At 42.1% G+C, this 23,463-nt stretch overlaps 1 protein-coding gene across 3 annotated transcripts in view; it reads left to right on the forward strand.

The window, feature by feature from the left end:
* Nucleotides 1-23,463, forward strand: part of rbm33a (RNA binding motif protein 33a) — a 143,322-nt gene that overhangs the window by 74,407 nt on the left and 45,452 nt on the right. For all 3 annotated transcript variants that reach the window (XM_078424779.1, XM_078424787.1, XM_078424795.1), the window contains one exon: nucleotides 5,603-5,929. In XM_078424779.1, coding sequence (XP_078280905.1) covers nucleotides 5,603-5,929 — 327 coding nt within the window. The remainder of the gene's footprint in view (nucleotides 1-5,602; nucleotides 5,930-23,463) is intronic.

The raw sequence follows: 23,463 nt of genomic DNA on the forward strand, positions 1-23,463 counted from the left end.
TGATTATGGATAGACAGCATGGCTTTGTGTGTGGGAAATCATGTCTCAAACAATTTGAGGTTTTATGAAGAAGTGGCCAAGTAGATTGATGAGAGCAGTGGCTTAGATGTTGCCTACTTGGCCCAGCGAAGCCTTTGACAAGGTGTACCTCAAGGTAGGTTAGTTGGAAGGTTAGATCATATGGGATCCCATGCGTGCCAGCCAATTGGATACAAAATTGTCTTTGCGGGTAGGAAACAGAGGGTTGTGACAGAGGATTGGTTTTCTGACTGAAGGCCTGTGACAAGTGGTGTACCACAGGGATTGGTGCCAGGAACTCAAGCATGCTCAAGGACATTGGTCAAAATTGGAGGGATGCAGCGATCTGAGGGTTGTCTGACTGGAGGAAGTGAAGAGTGACAAGCCAACAGGGATTTAAACAAAATGAGCATTTTGAAAGATCTTTGGAGATCATCAGGCAAATGATTTTCTGTTGGACCATTAAACTTTCCTGGAATTGTCTTATTCTTTAACACTGGTTAAAACTATTAACTTGTTTTTTTTCTGGTAAGTGATTGATCAATATTAATTTCCTAATCATTGACCAGCTTTACTCGTTCTATCTGTATGTGTATATTTGTTTCAACTAATGAAAAGTTATAAAACATAAGTCATGGAGGTTTGCATCTTTCGCACCAAACTTGTGAGACTGGTGCTGAATCAAGCTGACACGCATAAAGGTTCACAGGAATCTATTTACCCCTCTAAATGATCCTTGCATATTGATATTTTCTACATTTTAAACTATTCTATCTTATAGATCTCTGAAGAAATTCCTGCCTACTAGAAAGACAGGACTTATGCTTCAGTGTTTGTACTTTGTATTTGATCCAAATGTGATAAATGTTCCTTCTCAGCAAACAGATTGCCTTACCTAAAAGTATTGGCATTTTTAACCAGAGGTATAAGTTAAATTATAGTCAGGTTACGAATACATTCAAGTTATCATAAAGCTGTAGCTAGCTCATGTGTACTTATATGTTGCGTCACAAAATTATATGGAGGACAAGGGCAGACTTTCAAGTTAACCCTCATGTTCACAGGGAATAAAATAAAGGGCCTCTCATTTAGCAAAGTCACCTTTTGTAAGAAAACACATCAGAGAAAGCACATTTGATGACTGCACTTATTTCCAGCATTTTTTTAAACTATGACTGCAAAACCAGTTGGAAATATTATTTTTGCTTATTTTGGTGATGCTGAGAGTAATCTGAATGCTTCCAAGATCTAACCTAAGTTATTCAGTTCCTTCAGTTCCATTGGCCAAATTAGTGCTTGTGCCACTTTGGCTAGCAGCTGACGTCCTTGAGCAGCCTTGTGAAAATGATGTCCCTAATTTTCCAATGAAGTGGGTATCATTAATGTGTGTCTCATTATGAATTATGTAGTTTACTGGGGAAAGAAGGAATTGATAATTTGTCTACTCCAACCATTGTCTCAATAACAGTTAATTCCTTGCTGATTCTTCACTATTTAGCAGGGCTGAGAACTGGAATTCTGGATCCAAAAGGACTGTAAACATGTTTTACTGCTCTATCGCACAGCACATTGATCCATTAAGCGCTCAACTAGGTTTTATTCTTTAGTGGGATATAATAAGTATTATAAAGGAAAATATGTTTAGTATAGGAATTTGTTTCATTAAAGGGGTGCTGTACCATAAATTAAATTGTAATAACTTGTTGTAGACGTCTTTGACACACTTGGTGAATGCTTCCAAACACATGTAATAAAAAGGAACTCCAGATGCTGGTTTATACCAAAGATAGACACAAATACTGGATCAATGCTGCCTGACCTCCTGAGATACACCAGCATTTTGTGTCTATCTTTGCTTACAAACACATCCCTGATCTATGGTCACTCCTTAGCCATAACATGTTTTCACATTGTGGTGGATATGTTCAGAATTGGAATCAAACCAGTCTTCAGATATTTATTTTGAAAGAAACAGTGGTTACGAGCAGCAATTGTGCAAAAGTGCCTGAATTTTGAGGGGGGGGGGGTGGCAGGTGGCTAATATTGTACCATTGTTTAAGAATGACAACAAGGACTGCCTAAGGATTTACAGGCCAGTGCGCCTGATGTCAGTTGGGGGAAAGTTGTTGGAGGGGATTCTGATGCACAGGAAGAAATCACCAATAGGGTTGACGAGGGCATGGCACTGAATGTTGTGTGTATGGACTCAAGCAAGACCTTTGACAGTCCCACAAGGTAGGCTGGTCTGGAAGGTTAGAGCATATGGATTCAAGGTGAACTAACCAACTGGATCCAGAATTAGTTTGAAAGAAGCAGTCAAAGGCTAGTTGTGGAGGGGAAGTTTTCTGATTGAAGACTATGGCCAGCAAGGATCGGTACTGGATTCACGGTTATTTGGCATCTATGTTAACTATTGGATGACAATGTAGTTAATCTTGTTAGTAAATTTGCAGATGACTCCAAATTTGGTGGTATAGTGGACAGTGAGGAAGTACATCTCAGTTTACAGCAGGATCTGGATCAGTTGTGAAAGTGGGCCAAGGAATGGTAAATTAAATTTAAACCTGACAAGTGTGGGGTGTTGCACTTTGGTAAGTCAAACGAGGGAAGTCTTACAAAATAAATGGTAGTGTTCCGAAGCTTATTGTACAACAGAGATCTCGGAGTACAGGTGGATGGTTCCCTGCAAATGGCAGTTCAAGTGGCCAGAGTGGTGAACAAAACGTTAGGCATGCTTGCCTTTATTGAGCATGATATTAAATACAAAAGATGGCATATGTTGCAGCTGTACACGTCATTGGTGAGACGACACTTGGAGTACTATGCAATTCTGGCTGTAGCCAGAAGGAAAGGGCGCAGAAGAGATTCACTAGGATGCAAACGGCACTAACGGGCTTGAGTTATCAGGAGAGGCTAGGTAGGCTGAAACTCCTTTATTTGGAGTGTGGAAGGCCATAGAGAGGTATACAAAATTATGGAAGGCATGGATAAAGTGAACACTCAATCTTTTTCCCAGTGTAGAGGATTCTAAAACTAATGGGCATGGGCTTAATGTGAGGGGAGTTATTTAAGAGGGACCTCGTGCAACTGAGCTGCCAGATGAAGCCGCAGAGGTGGATACAGGTATGACATTCAAAAGACATTTGGATAGATACATGGTTAGGGAGGGTTTACACGGATGTGGGCCAAATGCAGGAAAATGAGACTAGCCCGCAATGTCAATGGTCATCAGAGGCCAAAGGGTCTGTTTCCATTCTGCATAACCCGTATAAATATATTGTCAGATTTAAACCCGATGATTAATTTTGTTTATCTTTCAACGGAGGCAGCCTAATCTTCTGATGCTTCTGTTTCCATTTTATATTTTCATTTTCTGCACTTGTTTATATTTTCATTTTTATTTGCTGGGGGGGAGAACATTCCTTTTCCTTGCTTTTTATTTTATTGTCTGTTTCTCTTGCAATTTGGGATGTTTCCCATGCTAAAGACAGAAAAAGCAAGTTATTTGTAATACCATATACAATGACTCCAGGGTAATTGTTCACAATTTTATTGTTTTTTATTTTTGTGGTTCCCATTGGTGCACACTATCATTTACTCTGTTATTATTCACATCTTGCATTACATTAAAAGTGTAACAAGGACAGGAATTAGGACTTCATGTTACAGTTGTACAAAACGTTGGTAAGAGCACATTTGGAGTATTGTGTGTAGTTCTGGGTCACCCTGCTGCAGCAAGAATGTCAGCTGGAAAGGATGCAGAATAGATTCACTTGGGTGTTTACAAGGACTCTTGGTATAAGAAGTGACAGGATAGACAGGGGCTTTTTTCCCTGGCTTGTAGGAGGGTAAGTGGTGAGCTTAGAGGTATACAAAATTATGCGAGGCATAGATAAGGTGAATGATCATGGTCTTTTTTCTGGGCTGGAGTAGCCCAGAATTAGAACACATCGGTAGAAGGGAACAGATTTAAGAAGCCCAAGGGGCAATTTCTTCATGCAAAGTGTGGTGCATATATAGAGGTGCATATATAGAATGGGTTGCCAGAGGACAGTATAAAAGTGGATACAATAGTGACATTTAAAATACATTTAGATAGGTACACGAATGGAAAAGGTTAGGGATATGGGCCAAATATAGCTTAATTATAGATCCTGGTCAGCAAAGACGTGTTTCCATACCCCAAGACTCTTCGTGCTACTCATGGATAACCCTAGTAATACAAATCTTGGTCTGGTAACTTAACCGAGACCTAATTTCCCTTCCATTTCACCTACCTGTTCTTTCATGCTCCTGGTAAAAAATTATTTAAATTGCTTTTCATTAATGCCAATAGCTTCTCCAGAAGTAAGACTAACTTTTAAGAAATATTATTAGATGTTGCTGTTAGTTAAAAATAGCGTGGTACATTTTTCATTACTTGTCTTTGTTTGAATATTTGAAATGAATTGCCCCGGCTTTTCCGGAGAAGTCATTTATTTAAAGCTTATAATCCTTAAATCTAAAATGTGTAGATTTCTCTGGTTAAAATGTGGTCGATTCAAATGTACTTTGCTGAAATATATTTTCTTCGAAACCATTTTATGCCATCATCTCTCAACTTTCCACATTTGTCCTAAATTCTCATTTGTGTTGAGAATCGATTTTAATTATCTGCTTGCTGGGTCAGAGCAGTTACAATTGGCAAATCAATTTTACAGCCAAAAGTCGTTTCGTTACACCTCGGGCCATTTCCTTGCTGACACATCTTCTAAATAATTTGTTCAAGGAATTTGGAATCACTGGCAAGGCCGTCCCAAATTGCCCTTGAAGAGTTTTCCCATTCCTTTGATTTTGCGCGTAGGACAGATCGGGTGAGGGAAGCAGCTTCACTCCCGAAAGAGTGTTGGTTAACTAGATTGTCTTCTGGTCATTCTGATAATTTTTTAATATGCCTCCTTTCAGGGCTTGACTGGTCTTATAGGAAATTGATTATTCCCCTCGCTAGGATATCTATAACCAAAGGTCATAATCTCAAAATAACATGTTAACCATTCAGAAAAAGATGAGGAGGAATCTCCATCTCGGTAATGATAAATTTTAGTAATTCTCTACCCAGTCGGCTTTTGTGCATTTCAACATCACGAGATATGATGTTATTGCAGGCAAGTGCCAGAGAGGTAAAGGGTTACCCGTTACGTTATTCAATGGCTGATTGGGTGCATGGGGCTAAATTCCCCTGGTGGAATTTAAGCTTGTGTTTTTAGTTCATTTAATCCAGAATTGAGGAATGGTCAGCTAGTAACAGAATCACTGTGGTCCTGCACATCTGATGGTAGTGCTGAGAAATCAAGTTGGGTGTTTAACAGTTCAGTCTGGTTGAAATTAAGCAAAGTTAAACACAAAAAAGGGAATCGATTTGAGAGTTCTGTGACATTTTACTAACTCTTAAAAAATATCTGTTTGGAAAAGCATTGCTTAATTATTTTCCTTAGTGAAAGGTTAAATACCACTTTGATCATTATGAAACTTTAAAAATGATTGTCTTTTACTTGATAAAATTACATCGGAAATATCACTTCCTGCATGTCTTTGTTATCTGCAGAGTATACCTGGTATTCAAAACATCAATAAGCTTCCAAATCAATTCCAGGCTTCTCCTCAACGAAACAGCAACCTCCGTGAATTGCCTATTGCTCCGCATAACAGTACAACAAAACAACACCGTCCTCTGTCGGCTCCTGCTGCTCAAGCTACGACTGTTTCCTGGTCAAAATCCACTGCCTCATCTACAACCACTAATCGAATGAACCAGACTGCTCAAGGTGCACTTGCTGTTCAGCCTGCATCAGGAGAGAGGATGCCTCCGAAGATCTTGCAGCAAAAAAACAAGAAGCAGAAGCCAGTGTCACAGGATTCTACAGTGGGAGAGGTTAGAATTTCTCAACTATATTTGCCAATGCATGCTTTTAAATAGAGAAAAAGAACTCTTTGCTGGTAGACAACTAATTTTTAATCTGTTCAGTGTTTATGTGAATTGTTATGCTTTTAAGGTATTTAAAATTTTTGAATTTGGTATTGGAAAAACAAGATTCATAGTTCATCCTTTATATTTAATGGCATCATTTATGAAGCATTCTGTTAACCCAATTTTTGGGCAGAATTATTGGTTCTCATGTCCTAGAGATGAGGAATTTAGTTGGTTTATTAACAGGAGTACGATTGTGGAGATTGTGATGTATTTAGCAAGTGAGTAAACCATGCGTAAGTATTTTTTAATTTAATAGATAACATGCACTAATTTATGATTAGCATTTCTTTGCTTAATTGTTCTTATTAATAATGTTCATTCATATATTTATTTTATATTGGTCAATCAACCAGTTACTTCATTTGTCGGCAGAAGATATTACCTATTTAATGTTGCTGCTATGGAAGCAGCAGTTAACATTTTTGAAAGCATAAGACAGCACAGTCTGAGCATTTGCCCAAGGACTATATGTCACCAGTGGTCCCTGGTGGTCTAGCTGTTGTAATGTGTTCCCATTCAGAAGTTGAGGACAGATTGTTCTCATACCAGCTTGCTGTCTACGCTTTGAGATTTTGAGAGCCCAGAGGAGCTCTTTTAGGCTTATGAGCTTCAACGCCTCTGTTATGGGACGTTTTTGGATCAAAATCATAGACGTCATATTTGCATCAGAAAAGGAAGGTTTTATTCATCTTAACTCATCCATATAGATTGGAAAACCAATGTTTTCCCCGTGCAGTGTGTACTTGTTTCTTAATTATTTCCTGGAAAATATCTATCCCTCAGTCACCTTAATCGAAGCAAGGTATCAGATTATTTATTACTTCTGTTTGGGGAACCTGGGTGTCGATGGAGAGGCGAACAGTTATTGAACATTCCTAATTCACCTTGAGAGTGTGGTTGTGAGCTATCTTCTTGAATCGTTGCATTCGTAGTGAATACTGTTGAGAGGGGAGTCTCAGGATTCCAGTAACAATGAGGGAATGCGAGTATATTTCCAAGTCAACATGGTGTGTGACCTGAAGGGAAATGTTCGGTCTGAAATTCCCGTGTGTCTGGTGCCCCTTCCCTTCTTGATGATGGAGGTTGTGAATTTGGGAGATGCTGTTTGAGTTGCCTTAATAAGTAACTGCAATGTATTTTGCAAACTGAATCTTCACTGCACAACCGGTGGAAGGAATGAATATTTAGGGTGGCGGATGAGGTCCATTCCTGTGGGCTTTTCGTCATGGATGCTGTTGCCTTTTAAGAGTTGTTAAGCCGCTGTCATCCAGGGAAGAGGAGGGTATTCCATCGCATCCCTGACATGACTTAGTATGTGGGGAAAATTCTTTGTGTGCCATTGGGTGATTCTTATCAACTTGGGATGCTCGGCTTCTGACCTTCTCTTGTAACAACAACACTTGAATCACTGGTGCAGTTGGGTTTCTGGTAACACATGACACCTAGGATGTTAGTGGTGAGGAACACAGTGATAGTACTTCCATTGAATGTCAGGCATATAAACTTAGACTCTCCTGATGGAAATGGTCATTGGCTGGTATTTTAGTGATGTAACTATTCCTTGCCACATATCAGCCTACGCCTGAATCGTGTCTACGTCTTGTTGCATGTAGGCGTGGATGGCTACATTTACTGCGATGTTGCCAATGGAATTGAACATTGTGCAATGCTCAGCACATTTCCCTACTTACTTTACGATGGACAGAAAGTCATTATTGAATCAGCTTAAGATACAGCACAAATGGTTTACAATAGACAATAGGTGCAGGAGTAGGCCATTCGGCCCTTCGAGCCAGCACCGCCATTCAATGTGATCATGGCTGATCATTCTGAATCAGTACCCCGTTCCTGCTTTCTCCCCATATCCCCTGACTCTGCTATCCTTAAGAGCTCTATCTAGCTCTCTCTTGAATGTATTCAGAGAATTGGCCTCCACTGCCCTCTGAGGCAGAGAATTCCACAGATTCACAACTCTCTGACTAAAAAAGTTTTTCCTCATCTCTTTTCTAAATGGCCTACCCCTTATTCTTAAACTGTGGCCCCTGGTTCTGGACTCCCCCAACATTGGGGACATGTTTCCTGCCTCTAACATGTCCAACCCCTTAATAATCTTATACGTTTCGATAAGATCCCCTCTCATCCTTCTAAAGGACTGTAGTTTACTGTAGTATAGTTTGATAGAATCACGCATCCCAGAAATAGGCCATTTAGTCTGCCACCTACACTAACCACATTTACCATCATTTGATCCGCAGCCTCCTTTGCCATAGCAATTGAAGTACTCATCCAGATACCTATATGTTATGACAGTCTCTGTCTCTGCCACTTTCTCAGGCAGTGTGTTTCAGATTCACATCACACTCTGGGTGATAAGATTCTTCCTCACATCCTCCAGAATTATTATTCTGAAATGTGATAGGCTTATGGTATTTGGAGGCAAATGCACAGGCAGTTTGACCCCCAATAATTTGCCCAAGCAGCAATTGGGCAGGTGATCAATTATTCTGTTTCAGACTGAGTGTGGCTATCTCTGGGTGTCACTGAAGATCTTTACTTCATAGAGGAATACAGCATGGAAACAGGCCCTTTGGCCTAACTTGCCCGCATCGACCAACGTCTCATCTACTTTAGTCCCACCTGCCAGCGTTTGGCCCATATCGCTTTAAACCTATCCTATCCATGTACCTGTCTAAATGTCTCTTCAGCGTTGCTATAGTACATGTGGAGCTGTGTTGTATTTTTGTCTTTATTTTACCTGAATCATTGAAACGAATAGGCAATTTTACGCTCCTGTGATGATACAGCATTCAACTGCACCATTGAATTAGAACTGAAATAACAATTAGCATAGAGTTAAAGGCAAGAGTGGTGCCAAATGAAATGTTTTCTCTAAACATTTTTAAGATTGAGAAGACGTTGGTCAATAAGAATTCCATGTAGGCATGTGCTGTGTTCCTGGGAAATCAATATCTATTTGTATTATAATTGATTTAGAATGCTGCCTTTTGTAAATATTAAAGAAAAAGCTCGAGGTTATGCACCTGCCCCAATTCCAGTATTCAGGAGTGCTTAATTATCCAAAGATATCATATATTTTTTTTTAAAATGCTGCAAACGATGCCTTTGTCAAAACTTAAGGAGGGTCTTGAACTTGAAATATTAATCCCGTTTGTCTTTCCACAGATATTGTTGGATCTAATAAGTGTTTCTGGCATTTTCTGTTTGCATTTCAGATACCCTACATTCGCAGTTTCTTGATACTTGTTAAACTCATTTTGGGCCCTTTTAGTTCATCTCAGAAAACTCACTAGGTTCAAGTCTCACTTTAAAAATGGAAAAAATATGATTTAGATTCACATTTCCAACATATTGCAGTACTGATAGGGCGCTGCTTTATAGGACGTTTAGTTTTGAGAAACCGTGGAAACTGGCCCTTCGGCCCACCGAGTCCATGCCCACCACTGATCACCTGTGTACTAGTTCTATGTTATCCCAGTTTTGCTTCCAATGCACTAGCAGACCTCCCAACCCTTCCGAATTTGGTGGAAAGTTTCTGCTTTCTTATTTAATTTCTGCCATTCTGATTTCGCCTCTCGTTTTTCCGCAAAACACATGCCTCGCCGCTGTACTCGCCTTGCCTGGCCTCGCCCCGCCGCTGGCCCGGCCTCGCCGCTAGCCTCGCCTCACCTCACCTCGTCGCAGCCCGACCTCGCCTCGTCTCTTGCCCGGCCTCATCTCGCCGCTGGCCGCGCTTTGCCGCTGGCCTGGCCTCACCTCACCTCTTGCCGCTCGCCCGGCCTCGCCGCTCGCCTCACCGCTGGCCTGGCCTCGCTGCGGAGCGTCAGGCCCGTTGATGTTGAGAGGGGATGGGGGGGGGGGGGCATTGGAGTGGGAGGAGAGAGTGGGGGTCAGGGGGGTGAAGGAAGGGAGGGGGAGAGTGGGTGTGGGAGGGGAGTGGGGGAGGAGGGGTGGGGTAGTGGATTTGGGGGGAAAGGGGTGGAGGGGAGGGGTGGGGGAGTAGGGGGTGGGTAGGGGGGAGTAAGGGGGGTGGGGGGGAGTAGGGGAGTAAAGGGGGCGGGGGGAGTAGGGGAGTAAAGGGGGTGGGGGGGAGTAAAGGGGGTGGGGGGAGTAGGGAGGGTGGGGGAGTATGGGGGGTAGAGGGGTAAGGGGCGCGGTGGGGGTAGGGGGGTGGGGTGGGGAGGAGTAGGGGGTGGGGCGGGAGGGGGTTTGGGGGGTGGGGGGAGTAGGGTTGGGGGGGGACATGGACCATTGCGATTTGCTGTTGAAGACCACTGGAACAAGTATGTCTTCAATTAAATTAGGTATGTGCAGTTTTTCAAATGAAGCTCTTCATAACTTCGTCATACATTTTATGACATTGTTCTTTTATTCAATACCAAGAGAATTGGGATGTGTAAGGAAAAAGCAAAATAGAAAAAACAAAACAAAACAATTTTTCGGGGTGCATACTTTTTTTTGCTGAAAAGTTGCATTACAAACCATATTATGAATTTTGATGTAAAATTCTGAATTTTGGACATCAAAATTCTGAATTTTGGACATCAAAATTCTGAATTTGTAAAATCAAATGTTGGGAGGTCTGCACTAGTGGCAATTTACAGAAGCCAATTCGCCTACAAACTTGCACATCTTTGGAATGTGGAAAAAGCCCATGCGGTAAACTCCGCAGACAGGATCGAACCCACGTCTCCGGCACTGTAAGGCAGCAACTCTACCACTGTGCCACCCCTTTGTTCAGAAATGTTCAGCAGCTCCTTCTGCTGGATTTTAACAATCACTGTCCTGCAATCCCCCCCTGACTGCCCCTATCTTTATATGGAGGATAAGAATATTATCCACTGGTATCATATGTCATGTGACTACAGAACTGTGCTTGGATCTGTATCCCTACAGATCAGCTTTAGGAGAGACTAGATAAGGGATCATTATTTTCCAGCTTTGAGTGATGGTAAGATTTATAGTATTTTATGCAATAATGTGTGTCTAGAAACTAAATTTTCAAATAAATTAAAGTCAATTTTCTCTTTCATAGTTATATGGCTAATGCTACAAGTGCATAATTATCAAAGTATGACATATGAGTTATGCAAATTAATCTGCAGGAAAATTGGCCTGGGATCATTATGTCTATAATTTTATAGTGAAATCAAGTTTTTGTCGATATTTCTACATATTTCAAGATTTTCCGAGGTCACCACTGCAGATATATCCTTAAATTTGCAGTTTCAGTAAACTTTAAAGACATTGTGCAGATGACATTAGATGTCAGGTGTAAACCTGGGTCACTGAAGCTGTGAAACATCAGCTCAATCAGCTACACCATCTTGACTGACTGTATTATGACAGGGAGGGGGGCCTTGTCATTGCAGAACATGGCAATCTCATCGGTTTCATTCCCCCTCCTTGTTTCTCTCTTTTGTTTAGTTTAGTTGGCCCACTGAATCCACGCCGACCAGCAATCACCACACACTTACACTATCCTACACTCTCGGGACAATTTACAATTATACCAAACCAATTAACCGACAAACTTGTACGTCTTTGGAGTGCAAGAGGAAACCAGGGATCCCGAAGAAAATCCACACTGGTCACAGGGTTAACGTACAAAACATCGTACAGACAAACACTCATAGTCCGGATCGAACCCGGGTCTCTGGCGCTGTAAGGCAGCAACTCTTGCTGTGTCACCATGCTGCCCTCTCTTGCAGCTTATTCTCTCTGATGCCCTTCTATTTTCTTTTGATTTACACCAGGAGCAATTTATAATCGCCGTTTAATCTACCATCTTTAATTGGATGGGGAGGAAACCAGAGGATCCTGGGAGTTGGGGGAGAACCTGGGTGGCCACAAGGAAAACTTTCAAAATCCACATAGATCGGTGGGCAGATGGTAACTTGGCGCCTTCGCGCTCTAAAGAAGGCCTTGATCTTATTTTACATTTATGTCCTCTTCAAATCTGATATGCTAAACAGTGACACAGCAGTAAGGTTGCTGCCTTACAGCACTTGCAGGCCACAGACCTGGGTTCAATCCCAACTATGGTGCTGTCTGTATGGAGTTTGTACGTTCTCCCCGTGACCGCGTGGGTTTTCTCCGAGATATTTGGTTTCCTCCCACACTCCAAAGACATGCAGGTTTGTAGGTTAATTGGCTTGGTGCATGTGTAAATTGTCCCTTGTGTGTATAGGGTAGTGTTAATGTGTGGGGATTGCTGGTCAGTGCGGACTCGGTGGGCCGAAGGGCCTGTTTCTGTGCTGTGTCTCTAAACTAAACTAAACTAAATTTCCAGAATTTAAAAGGCTTTTATTTCCAATGTGGTATTGGTTTATTATTGTCACGTGTACTGAATACATCGAAAATCTTAGCTCAGTCTGCTTTGGCCTACACGATCTTCCAGTTTCTAAATGCCTTAACTCCCCTTCCCATTCCTATACTGACCTTTCTGTTCCGCCTCCATTGTCAGAGTGAGGCCAATTGGAGAAACTGCACCTCATATTTCGTTTGGGCAGCTTACAACCGAGCGGTATGAATATTGATTTCTCTAACTTCACGTAACCCTTGCATCTCCTCTCTCTCCATCCCTCCTCCACCTTCATCATCATACTAATTTCACTGTTGTCCAGCTGAATTTCACTGTTTGTTTCACTCGTTATCCTCTTCCCCAAAGCCAACAATGGTTCATTGTGGGCTCCACCTTTCCTTCAGCATCGTTGCTTTTTTCATATCTTTCATTCATTTGTTCTATGTACCTTTTATATTTCTCATTTCCCTGTCTCCTAATTCTCAGTCTGAAGAAGGTTCTTGACCCGAAAAGTCACTTATTCTTTTTCACCAGATATGTTGCCTAACCCGCTGAGTTACTCCAGCATTTTGTGTCAATCTTCATTGAAAAACTTTGTTTGCTTGCTTTACTGCATATTATCTAACTATGCTATTTTTGGCATACATTTTTCCATTTTAATACCTTGACTGCTTCGGTCATAACAATCTGAACGCAAAGAATTACAAGCAAAGTTATGCATCCTGTTGTCAATTAAGCTTTTCAACCACAGCACATCATTTTGCTGAATTAAACCAAAGTTCTGCGCAACTAACACCTCACTTCATTTAGGGATTCTGACTACCTGACTATTTAAGATATAGATTCATATTACATAATAGTTTTCACATTTTGTAGCCATATGTGAAAATTAATCCAAAATGATTTGCTCCTTCACATCAGTCTTACCATTCAAATATTCTGATTTGATTTTCTCACCCAGAATGAAAGATATCATAGTTCTTGCATTGTTATATCTGTCACTCCCACTGTCTCCCGTCTGTGTAGCTTGCAGTAACTTTCAACTTTGTGTTATTTTATAAATTTAGATATCATATCATATCATATCATATATATACAGCCGGAAACAGGCCTTTTCGGCCCTCCAAGTCCGTGCCGCCCAGCGATCCCCGTACATTAACACCCACTAGGGACAATTTTTACATTTACCCAGCCAATTAACCTACATACCTGTACGTCTTTGGAGTGTGGGATACTAATTCTTTTTGTCATAAACATTGAAAAGATGAGACCTTCTACATATCTCTGGGATGCACTACTTGTCAGTGACTGGACAATCCAGAAATAACCTTTCCTTCTGTCAATTGCCAACCAGATATCATGTCATAAAATTACCTCCAATTCTGCAAAATTTGATGCATTTCAATAAACTTGGGGAATCTTATCAAATGCCTCTGGAGCAGTAAATTAATAGCATGCAAGGGAACTCCCCAATCCATCATGCTGGCGACCTTTTAAAAATCAATAACTCGATTTGGCATATGGGGTCTAACTTTACCATTCACGTTTGACACTTTTGGATGATCTTTGATTTTCGCAATTGCTCAAGACCCTCTTTCTGAGATTATTGTAACATTCAGAATTGCTGTTTAACTGACAATATTAATTAATTCATTGAGTGAATATGTAGGAACTTTGTAGAACCTTGATTAAATTAACCCAGAGTTTCTACACTTTTTTTCATGTGGTTCAGGCTGTCATGTCCGAGAGATTTGTCTAATTTATGTCTCATTGTTTTCGTTGTTACTAACTTAAAAAAATTAAATACATAAAGCCATTTCACAAAGATAATAGAGTGGAGCAAGATGGACCACTCCGTCAAAATCGTGTATACTGAAGTGTAGTACCCAACAGTGGAGAACGTCTGCCGTTTTAGTAAGCAAAACCCGCCATTCGTTATGCTTCTCGCAGTGTAATCAATGTTGTGAGGGAACAGTATGTGTGATGATATCATTAAAATGCAGAATATATCTCATCTATCAACTCACATTTTTTTGTTATTTTTCTTTTTAAATGTTTTCCCCATACTTGATTTTATTCTTTCTTGCTGTTTCTGCCCATTTCCCTCCCATCCTTCCGCCCTAGCCCCCTCTTTTGTTCAGTTTCCCATGTATTGCTCTAACACGCACTCTGCACAAATTTAACATATACTAGACCAAGTGGGCCCAAACCTCTCCGGCATTGGTGCAGCACCCTCTCCTCCTCCCCTCCCCTCTCCCCCCTTCCTCCCCCCTCCCCCCTCTCCTCCTCTCCCCTCCTCCTCCTCTCCCCCCCTCTCTCCATCCCCACCACTCCCTCCCCTCCTCCCCCTCCCCCCTCCTCTCCCCCTCCCCTTTCCTCCTGCCCTCTCTCCCTCCCCACCTCTCCCTCCCCACCTCTCCCTCCCCTCCTCCCCCTCCTCTTCCCTCCCCCTCCTTCCCCCACTCCAACCCCCTCAACCCCCTTTATCCTCCCTACCCTCTATCCCCCTCCCCCCCTCCATCCCTCCCTAGGAGATAGATTTAAATTTTAAAATGTGAATAACCTAAAAAGCATAACACTGATTTCAATGAAACTTCTTCCATTAGCACCAAAGGGACGACGGTGAATAAGGTGGGCCTAAAATTGTCGCGCTATCATGTACCGTTCTTTTACCGGCTGTAGTTCAGGAACAAATAAACGGGAGTTTAATTAAATATATATATATTTGAATGTGTTTGTGTGTGAGAGGAAAGATAGAGATAAATAGATCTGAAAGTTCCTTGTCATGGATCAGAAGGAACTTTGATTTAAAGCAACGCTCTATTTCTCTCTTGATCTTATTTTTCACATGATATACATAAATGATAAAGGCGATTCGACCTTTATGGTTTATGTATATGCATACACACACAGAGACACACACACAACCCTTCCGAATTTGGCGGAAAGTTTCCGCTTTCCTATTTCATTTCCGCCATTCCGATTTCGCATAACATTTTTCCGCAAAACACATACCTCGCCGCTGTACGCTCCTCGCCTCGCCACTGGTCTCGCCTCGCCTCGCCGCTGGTCTCGCCTCGCCGCTAGCCTCGCCTCACGTCGCCGCTCGCCCGGCCTCGCCTGGTCGCTGGCCCGGCCTCACCTTGCCTCTCGCCGCTGCCCCGGCTTCATCTCGCCGCTGGTCTCGCCTCGCCTCTCGCTGCTGGCCTGGCCCGTCCTCGCCCCTTGCCTCACTGCAGAGCGTGAGGCCCGTTGATGTTGAGAGCGGATGGAAGGGGGGGTTAGGGTGCGGGGGAGGGGGGCAGTGGGGCAGTGGAGTGGGGGTCGGGGGTGGAGGAAGGGAGGGGGAGAATGGGAGTGGGCCCATTTTTTTGCACCACCTTAATCACCACTCTCGCGACTATTGTTTATAACAAGTTTTATTTAAATCGGTCTTATATTTTTAAAGTTAGAGACGCAGTGAACCGGCACAGATCTACTTGAACTTTATAGTGTTTTAAACTGTTTCGAATTTTGTTTCACTGGGTTGTATAAATTTATACTGATTAGCTAATTAATTAATTGCATCAGGGGGTAGGAGGAAGAGAGAATGGGGGTGGGGAGGGAAGGGGGACAGTGGGGGGCAGGGGAGTTTGGGGATGGAGAAGAGGAGAGAGTGGAGAGGGAGGGGGTGGGCGAGGAGAGAGTGGGGGTGGAGGGGAAAGGGGGAGTGGGGGAGAGTGAGTGGGGGTGGGGGAGGAGAAAGTGGGGGGTGGGGGAGGAGAGGGGGCGAGAGTGGGGCTGGGAGGAGGGCAGGGTAGGGGAGAGTAGGGGAGGGGGAGAGTAGGGCAGGGGAGGAGGGAAGATTGGGGGTGGGGGAGAGAGTGGGGTGCGGGCAGGGAGAGTGGGGTTGGGGGGAGGGCAGGGAGAGTGGGGGTGGGGGGAGGGCAGGGGGGTGGGGTGGGGGAGGGTAGGGAGAGTGGGTGTGGGGGGAGGGGAGCGAGGTGGGGGTGAGGGGAGGGTGGAATAGGGGTGGGGAGAGGGGAAATGGGGGTGGAGGCAGGGCTGGGGGGGAGTGGGGGTGGGCACAGGGGAGGGGCAAGTGGGGGTGGGGTAGGGGGATGGAGTGGGTCAGTGGGAGGAGGGGGGGATGGAGTGGGTCAATGGGAGGAGGGGGGATAAGGGGGTTTGAGGGTGCTACACCAATACAGGAGAGGCTTTGGGTCCACGGCTCACTCAGTGATACCCTCTCCCCTTCCCTGTCCCCCCTCTAAGAGGAATGGGCCCAACGGGTCCACTTGGTCTAGTATAGATATATAATCAGTCATGCACACACTTCTCAGCACATGGTTCTCCCTATCATGATCACTGTTCTCTCACATACATTTCTACCCATACACATTCGCAATCAGTGACATCAAACTTATTTCCAGAAATCCTAATATTGTGAATATAAAAACTAAGAACACATGTCAAGATATTTTTTCATTCTTTTCATTCTATATTAGTAATAAAATGTAATGCATACATACCTACACTGATACAGAAGCTAGCTTTAGACATGACTAATGTACATTGCTACTATAGTTTAGTTCTGAATTTAACATAATTGAGGGGGTCGGTGCAATATAGTGCTAACCATCACTTTTGTGAAAAATTAGTTAAGGGCCTGTCCCACTTTAGGCAATTTTAAGGCGACTGCCGGCGACTCAAAGTCGTAGCAGATCGCCAAAATTTTCTTTTACCCGACGACAATGACCACGACATTGCCGAGTCAGGTCGAGATTACACCGTCTTCGGAAACATTGCAAAATTCCCACGCTGTCAATGCTTCTCCAGCATCCTAATTTTCGCTGAAATCACTGACAAGTCGGTAAGTACTTGAGAGTTTTGAACTATAACATCTTGTATGGGTTACTTAAAAACCAAGCATCACTGTAACAAGGCATAAACTGGATTTACTTCCAGTTTACTAATAGCTGTATTAAAAAAAATAATTAAAAGTGGTTAAGTAGATTTTTGTGAGAAGTGTGTTGGCATTCTTTGAAAATGTACAGGAGATGCATATCTGGTTTCTGGGTTGCATATCTGGGTTGGGAGCCCACTTTAAATGTAATGGCTGATGGCCATAAACATCGCAAAATTCCAACACTTACCTGACCGTCAAACTGTCGCCTCCAATCTACCTGTCAAATGTCCTGACAGTAAATAAATTGGTTAAACACAAACATTTTATGGTATTTTGAAATTACTTTACTTATTTTAATATAATGTGCTTCTAAATGCATCTAAGAGAACCTAGCAAACCTGGGGACAGCAGGCGACAGCGCCCACAATAAGCAACGATACCTGGCGACAAGCCAGCTGTCGCCGAGAAATTTCACTCCGGATGATTTCTCAGCGACGCTCTGAGATCCACGACGATTCTTGGAAGACTCCTCACGATCACGCCCACGACACCCGGCGAACTGTCGGCGACAACCTAGTCGCCGGCAGTCGCCTTAAAATCGCCTAAAGTGGGACATGCCCTTTATATGCATTAACACGATCCTTACCCACTACCCTACAACCCTACAACCTGTAAACATTTCATATTTAAATTCAACCGATAAGTTGGTCAAATAACATAGGCACCTTCTTGGTTTCTTCAAAGATGAATATCTCATTACGACACATTTGTGGGTTAGCGGTATATTGCACCAACCCCCTCAATTTTAAATCATTCAAAAATGAACATAAACAAGGATAACACTTTTTATTTCTGGCATTCATGATAAGATTTACATCATTTTGTGTGCGAGATATACAGGGTTGCATTGTTTCGCATATCAGCTAATCAATGAAAATAGACAATAGACAATAGGTGCAGGAGTAGGCCATTCAGCCCTTCGAGCCGGCACCGCCATTCAATGCGATCATGGCTGATCACTCTCAATCAGTACCCCGTTCCTGCCTTCTCCCCATACCCCCTCACTCCGCTATCCTTAAGAGCTCTATCCAGCTCTCTCTTGAAAGCATCCAACGAACTGGCCTCCACTGCCTTCTGAGGCAGAGAATTCCACACCTTCACCACTCTGACTGAAAAAGTTCTTCCTCATCTCCGTTCTAAATGGCCTACCCCTTATTCTTAAACTGTGGCCCCTTGTTCTGGACTCCCCCAACATTGGGAACATGTTTCCTGCCCCTAATTTGTCCAATCCCCTAATTATCTTATATGTTTCAATAAGATCCCCCCTCATCCTTCTAAATTCCAGTGTATACAAGCCTAATTGCTCCAGCCTTTCAACATACGACAGTCCCGCCATTCCGGGAATTAACCTAGTGAACCTACGCTGCACGCCCTCAATAGCAATCGAATAGCAATAGAAAAGATCAGGTGCTGATTTATACCAGCTCTCCCCCCCCCCCCCCGGTCTGAAGAACGGTCCCAACTTGAAACATCACCCATCCTTTTTCTCCAAAGATGCTGCCTGACCCAGTGATTTACTCCTCCACTTTGTTTATTTGAATTGGATTCATGCTTTTGTACCATGTCAGGCAACATTGGTCATTTTAGTGGCTGTCAAGGGTTTTTAATCAATTCACCAATTCAAATTTTCTTGGCTCTTAGTTTAAGTTAAATGTCTTTTCTTTTTTTAAAATAATTCTATTTTTATTTTGATTTTCCAGTTCCATACATTCCGCAATGATACACATTCTCATTCACATTAAACCCTCCTTAGTTAACAAATACTGCATATCCCAAAATAAAGCATACCACAGGTATTGGAAGCACTACAAGGATGGGTAATGACTTACTGGACATTTGATCATATCCAAAACTTAACTACACACAAAAACAAAAACAACTAAAACCAACATTTGGGGTATACCTCTATAATATTTCATCACTACTTCTGGAGCGGTATGAAATCAAGGAAAATTAGATAGGACACGGAAGTAGGATACAAAGATCCGCTTTAAACGAATGATGGCCGTACGGGCATGATGTACAACATCCATTTTTCCCACCTTTTCAAAAATATTCCCTGTTGCAATCTTAAAGCAAAAGTTATCTTTTCCATTATAAAAATATCATATACAATGTTAATCCAGTCATCCACATTAGGTTTTCCAGGTTTCAACCACTTCCTAGTAATAGCTTTCCTGCTGGCAGCACTTAAGATCTGGAAAAGATACTTATCTTTAATAGAAGCATTTTGTACTGGTAAAGCACCAAAATATAAAAACTCAAATTTAAATGGAATATCCATATAAAAAACTTTTTGTAAAACTTTATGAATCTCCTGCCAAAATGGGATCACTGATACACAAGACCAAAATATGTGAAAATGGTTTGCCTCAAGGCACCCACATTGTCGCCAGCATGAAGAAGAATTTGTGTAATGCCTTTTTTGAACTGGTGTAATAAAAAACCTAATAAGGGTTTTCCAGCAAAACACCCGCCAAACATTTGAACTTGAAGTTTTCCATTGTATCTCACCTAAGCTCTCCCAGGTTTCTTCCTTTAGAACCAGATTACCTTCCCTTTCCCATTTCTGTTTTACATACAGTGAGTTGCCTTTTCTCTGCCGTAAACCCTTGTATAATTTTGAGATGGTTTTCTGTTTTGAGCCTCCATGGTAAGCATCAATAAATACATTTAACAAAATATTATCCCATTTTACTTCTGCACATTCCTTTTGTATTTGATCTATATACTGGCGAATTTGAAGGTATCTATAGAAATCATAATTATTCAAACCAAATTGCCTCTTCAGATTCTCAAAGCTGTTCATAGACCCCTTATGTAAAAATGTGCAATATGATGTCAAACCTTGAGAACTCCATCTTTTAAAACTAGTGTCCTGTCTTTTTGGTACAAAATCTGGATCAAACGTGCACCATCTCAAAACCTTCACAGCATCCCTCAGATGATTTTGGGTAACGACCTTATTCCATACCCTAAGTGATAATCGAATCCATGAGTTTCCCAAATTAATTAACTTATTTGTTAACTCCTTATCTCCGATTGCAGCCTGAATCGGAAATTCCTCTGTTATAGCAATCTCAATCTCCTTCCATCTAGCACAATAGTCGGGGTTGCACCAATAAATTAATGTTCTCAGCTGAGCAGCTGCATAATAGTCTTTCAAGCACGGGAGTGCAACCCCACCTTTATTTTTGGTCAGTTGTAACCCCTGGTATCTGATTCTTGGTCTTTGTCCCTGCCAAATATACCTCGAGATATGTTTATCCCATTCTTGAAATTGTTGGTCTGATATATCTAGTGGAAGTGATTGAAAGAGATACAACAGCCTCGGTAACATAACCATTTTGACCGATTCAATACAAGATCCAAAATTAAGATAAGGTAAATGTCTTTTCAATTATATTGTGGATACAGTAGAGTTCTATTGTTTGCAAATGCCTACTCTCTGCTTCCTTGACTTTATAAAATAAAACGAAAAGAGATACAGCTCGTGGAGGTGAAATTAAAATGAACAGAGAAAGCAAAGAAGAATAGTTCATTAAATATGATCAATTGGCCTGATACAGACAGAGTGGATCTCCAGTGCAAATATTCAATCAGTAACATCCAAAGTTTAAAGATCATGAAGCAGCAACTCTTCAAGAAATAGTTATAAATGTCAACTGTCAACTTATCCAAGAAGTTGAACAAAAATAATTGTTTACAAACATTTTATATACGAAGAAATTGCAGAGAGTTGTGAACACTGCCCAGTCTAGCACCCAGACTCTGCTTACTAAAATGGCGCTGAAATTTACCCATGACCTGCTATGGTTTTTAGGGTCGAGTGGTGTATCTTGCTCCTTTATTATCTTTGCTTTTCACAACTCATTGTTATAGCCATTCTACAACTGCTAGTTTGTCCTATTTCCTCATTGAAAATTGATACAAAGCACTTTAGCAAGTCTCATGTTTCCTTCCTATTTCTTTGTTGCCCAACCTGCATCTGTGTTTACCATGCTCAGTTTTCCCATTAATGATTTCCTTCAGAGATTGGCTTTCAAATGAATGTCTGAATTGAATTTTGTTATTCAAACTCTGATGTTATTTTGATGTGAGGGAAGAGTATAGTGTGGTACACCTCAGAAACAAATCCAGATTCTGTCCAGCAGTCTCAAGGATGCATTTGTCCACTCTGCCCCGCAAAGAGAATGGATACGCAGTGAGATCTGGCCAAATATCCAATTATCAAAGTAATCAAGTGAGGAATTTGTTAAGAGGCTGCAAGGCTGGTAGAGGAAAAGGTGAGAAAAAAAGCTGTCTTTATGTATGGCCCATTAAGAGCAATGTTCTCTTTCAAACCATGAAAGGAATTCCTCAGTCTCCTCCCCCAATCATCCCCTTTATATGTCTGTGATTGACACAGACACTGGAAGATTTCACTCAGCCCGCCAGCTCGAGCATATATTTGTACATTTGAGCTCAATTCAAGGGTTGGATTTTTGATTTTTTTTTAATGTTCTAATTTTTAAAGTTATATCTAAATTAAGGCAATTAATTGCTGCATTTTCCGACATCAATTATGGTGTTGGTAAAGATCTTTATGAACTATTAAGCTGTTTTAAATAATGATTTTCTGACATTAATTTTAGTGACATTTGATAATCAGGCATTTGGCCAGATTTTACTGCAAGTATCCTTCTCTGAGTGGGGCAGACTGGACAAATGCAACATGGAGATCATTGGGCAGAACTTGGCTGCTATCTTGCTAAGACAGGAACATTGTCAGGATTGTTATAATGTGATCTTTCTTTTTAGTTTGTTTTCTTTTAATTTGAGAAGAACAATTGTTAATTTTTAAAATATAAATAGACAATAGGTACAGGAGAAGGCCATTCGGCCCTTCGAGCCAGCACCACCATTCAATGTGATCATGGCAGATCATTCTCAATCAGTATCCCGTTCCTGCCTTCTCCCCATACTCCGCTATCCTTAAGAGCTCTATCTAGCTCTCTCAAAGAATTGGCCTCCACTGCCTTCTGAGGCAGTGAATTCCACAGATTTACAACTCAGTGCATTAAAGGAGTGAATCTAGTGTGAAGAGTTCTGGGGAGAGGAGGTTAGGAGGAAAACACCTAAATAGACTGGTGTTCTCTTTCACCTGCCCTCCACACATGTATGAATAAATAAATGCACAAAATCCTTTCTTGTGGCCTTTATGGCTAAGTTAAGACTGCATTTTTTAATAACTTTGAACTTGAAGGATACAAAATGGTGCCAGATTCCTGTCGGATCTGATATTTCTCTTCAGTTTGCAGTAGTTCTGCACCAATACGGCACGATGTTGATGCTTTTGAGGTTTGTTTCTTGGTTTTATCTATCAATGAGTTTTGAAGTGGATCCTAGTGCATCAGTCACTGAAAGGAAGCATGCAGGTACAGCAGGCAGTGAAGAAAGCCAATGGAATGTTGGCCTTCGTAACAAGAGGAGTTGAGTATAGGAGCAAAGAGGTCCTTCTACAGTTGTACCGGGCCCTGGTGAGACTGCACCTGGAGTACTGTGTGCAGTTTTGGTCTCCAGATTTGAGGAAGGATATTCTTGCTATTGAGGGCGTGCAGCGTAGGTTCACTAGGTTGATTCCCGGAATGGCGGGACTGTCGTATGTTGAAAGGCTGGAGCAATTAGGCTTGTATACACTGGAATTTAGAAGGATGAGGGGGGGGTCTTATTGAAACATATAAGATAATTAGGGGATTGGACACATTAGAGGCAGGAAACATGTTCCCAATGTTGGGGGAGTCCAGAACAAGGGGCCACAGTTTAAGAATAAGGGGTAGGCCATTTAGAACGGAGATGAGGAAGAACTTTTTCAGTCAGAGAGTGGTGAAGGTGTGGAATTCTCTGCCTCAGAAGGCAGTGGAGGCCAGTTCGTTGGATGCTTTCAAGAGAGAGCTGGATAGAGCTCTTAAGGATAGCGGAGTGAGGGGGTATGGGGAGAAGGCAGGAACGGGGTACTGATTGAGAGTGATCAGCCATGATCGCATTGAATGGCGGTGCTGGCTCGAAAGGCTGAATGGCCTACTCCTGCACCTATTGTCTATTGAGGAGAAAAAAGCTGCCGGAAAGATGAAAAGTGCAGCAAAACTGAAAATGGTAGTGTGCAGTTTTGCCAAGATTTGCAAG

The sequence above is a fragment of the Rhinoraja longicauda genome, chromosome 2 (genome assembly GCF_053455715.1).
Source record: "Rhinoraja longicauda isolate Sanriku21f chromosome 2, sRhiLon1.1, whole genome shotgun sequence".
NCBI classification, from domain to species: Eukaryota; Metazoa; Chordata; class Chondrichthyes; order Rajiformes; family Arhynchobatidae; genus Rhinoraja; species Rhinoraja longicauda.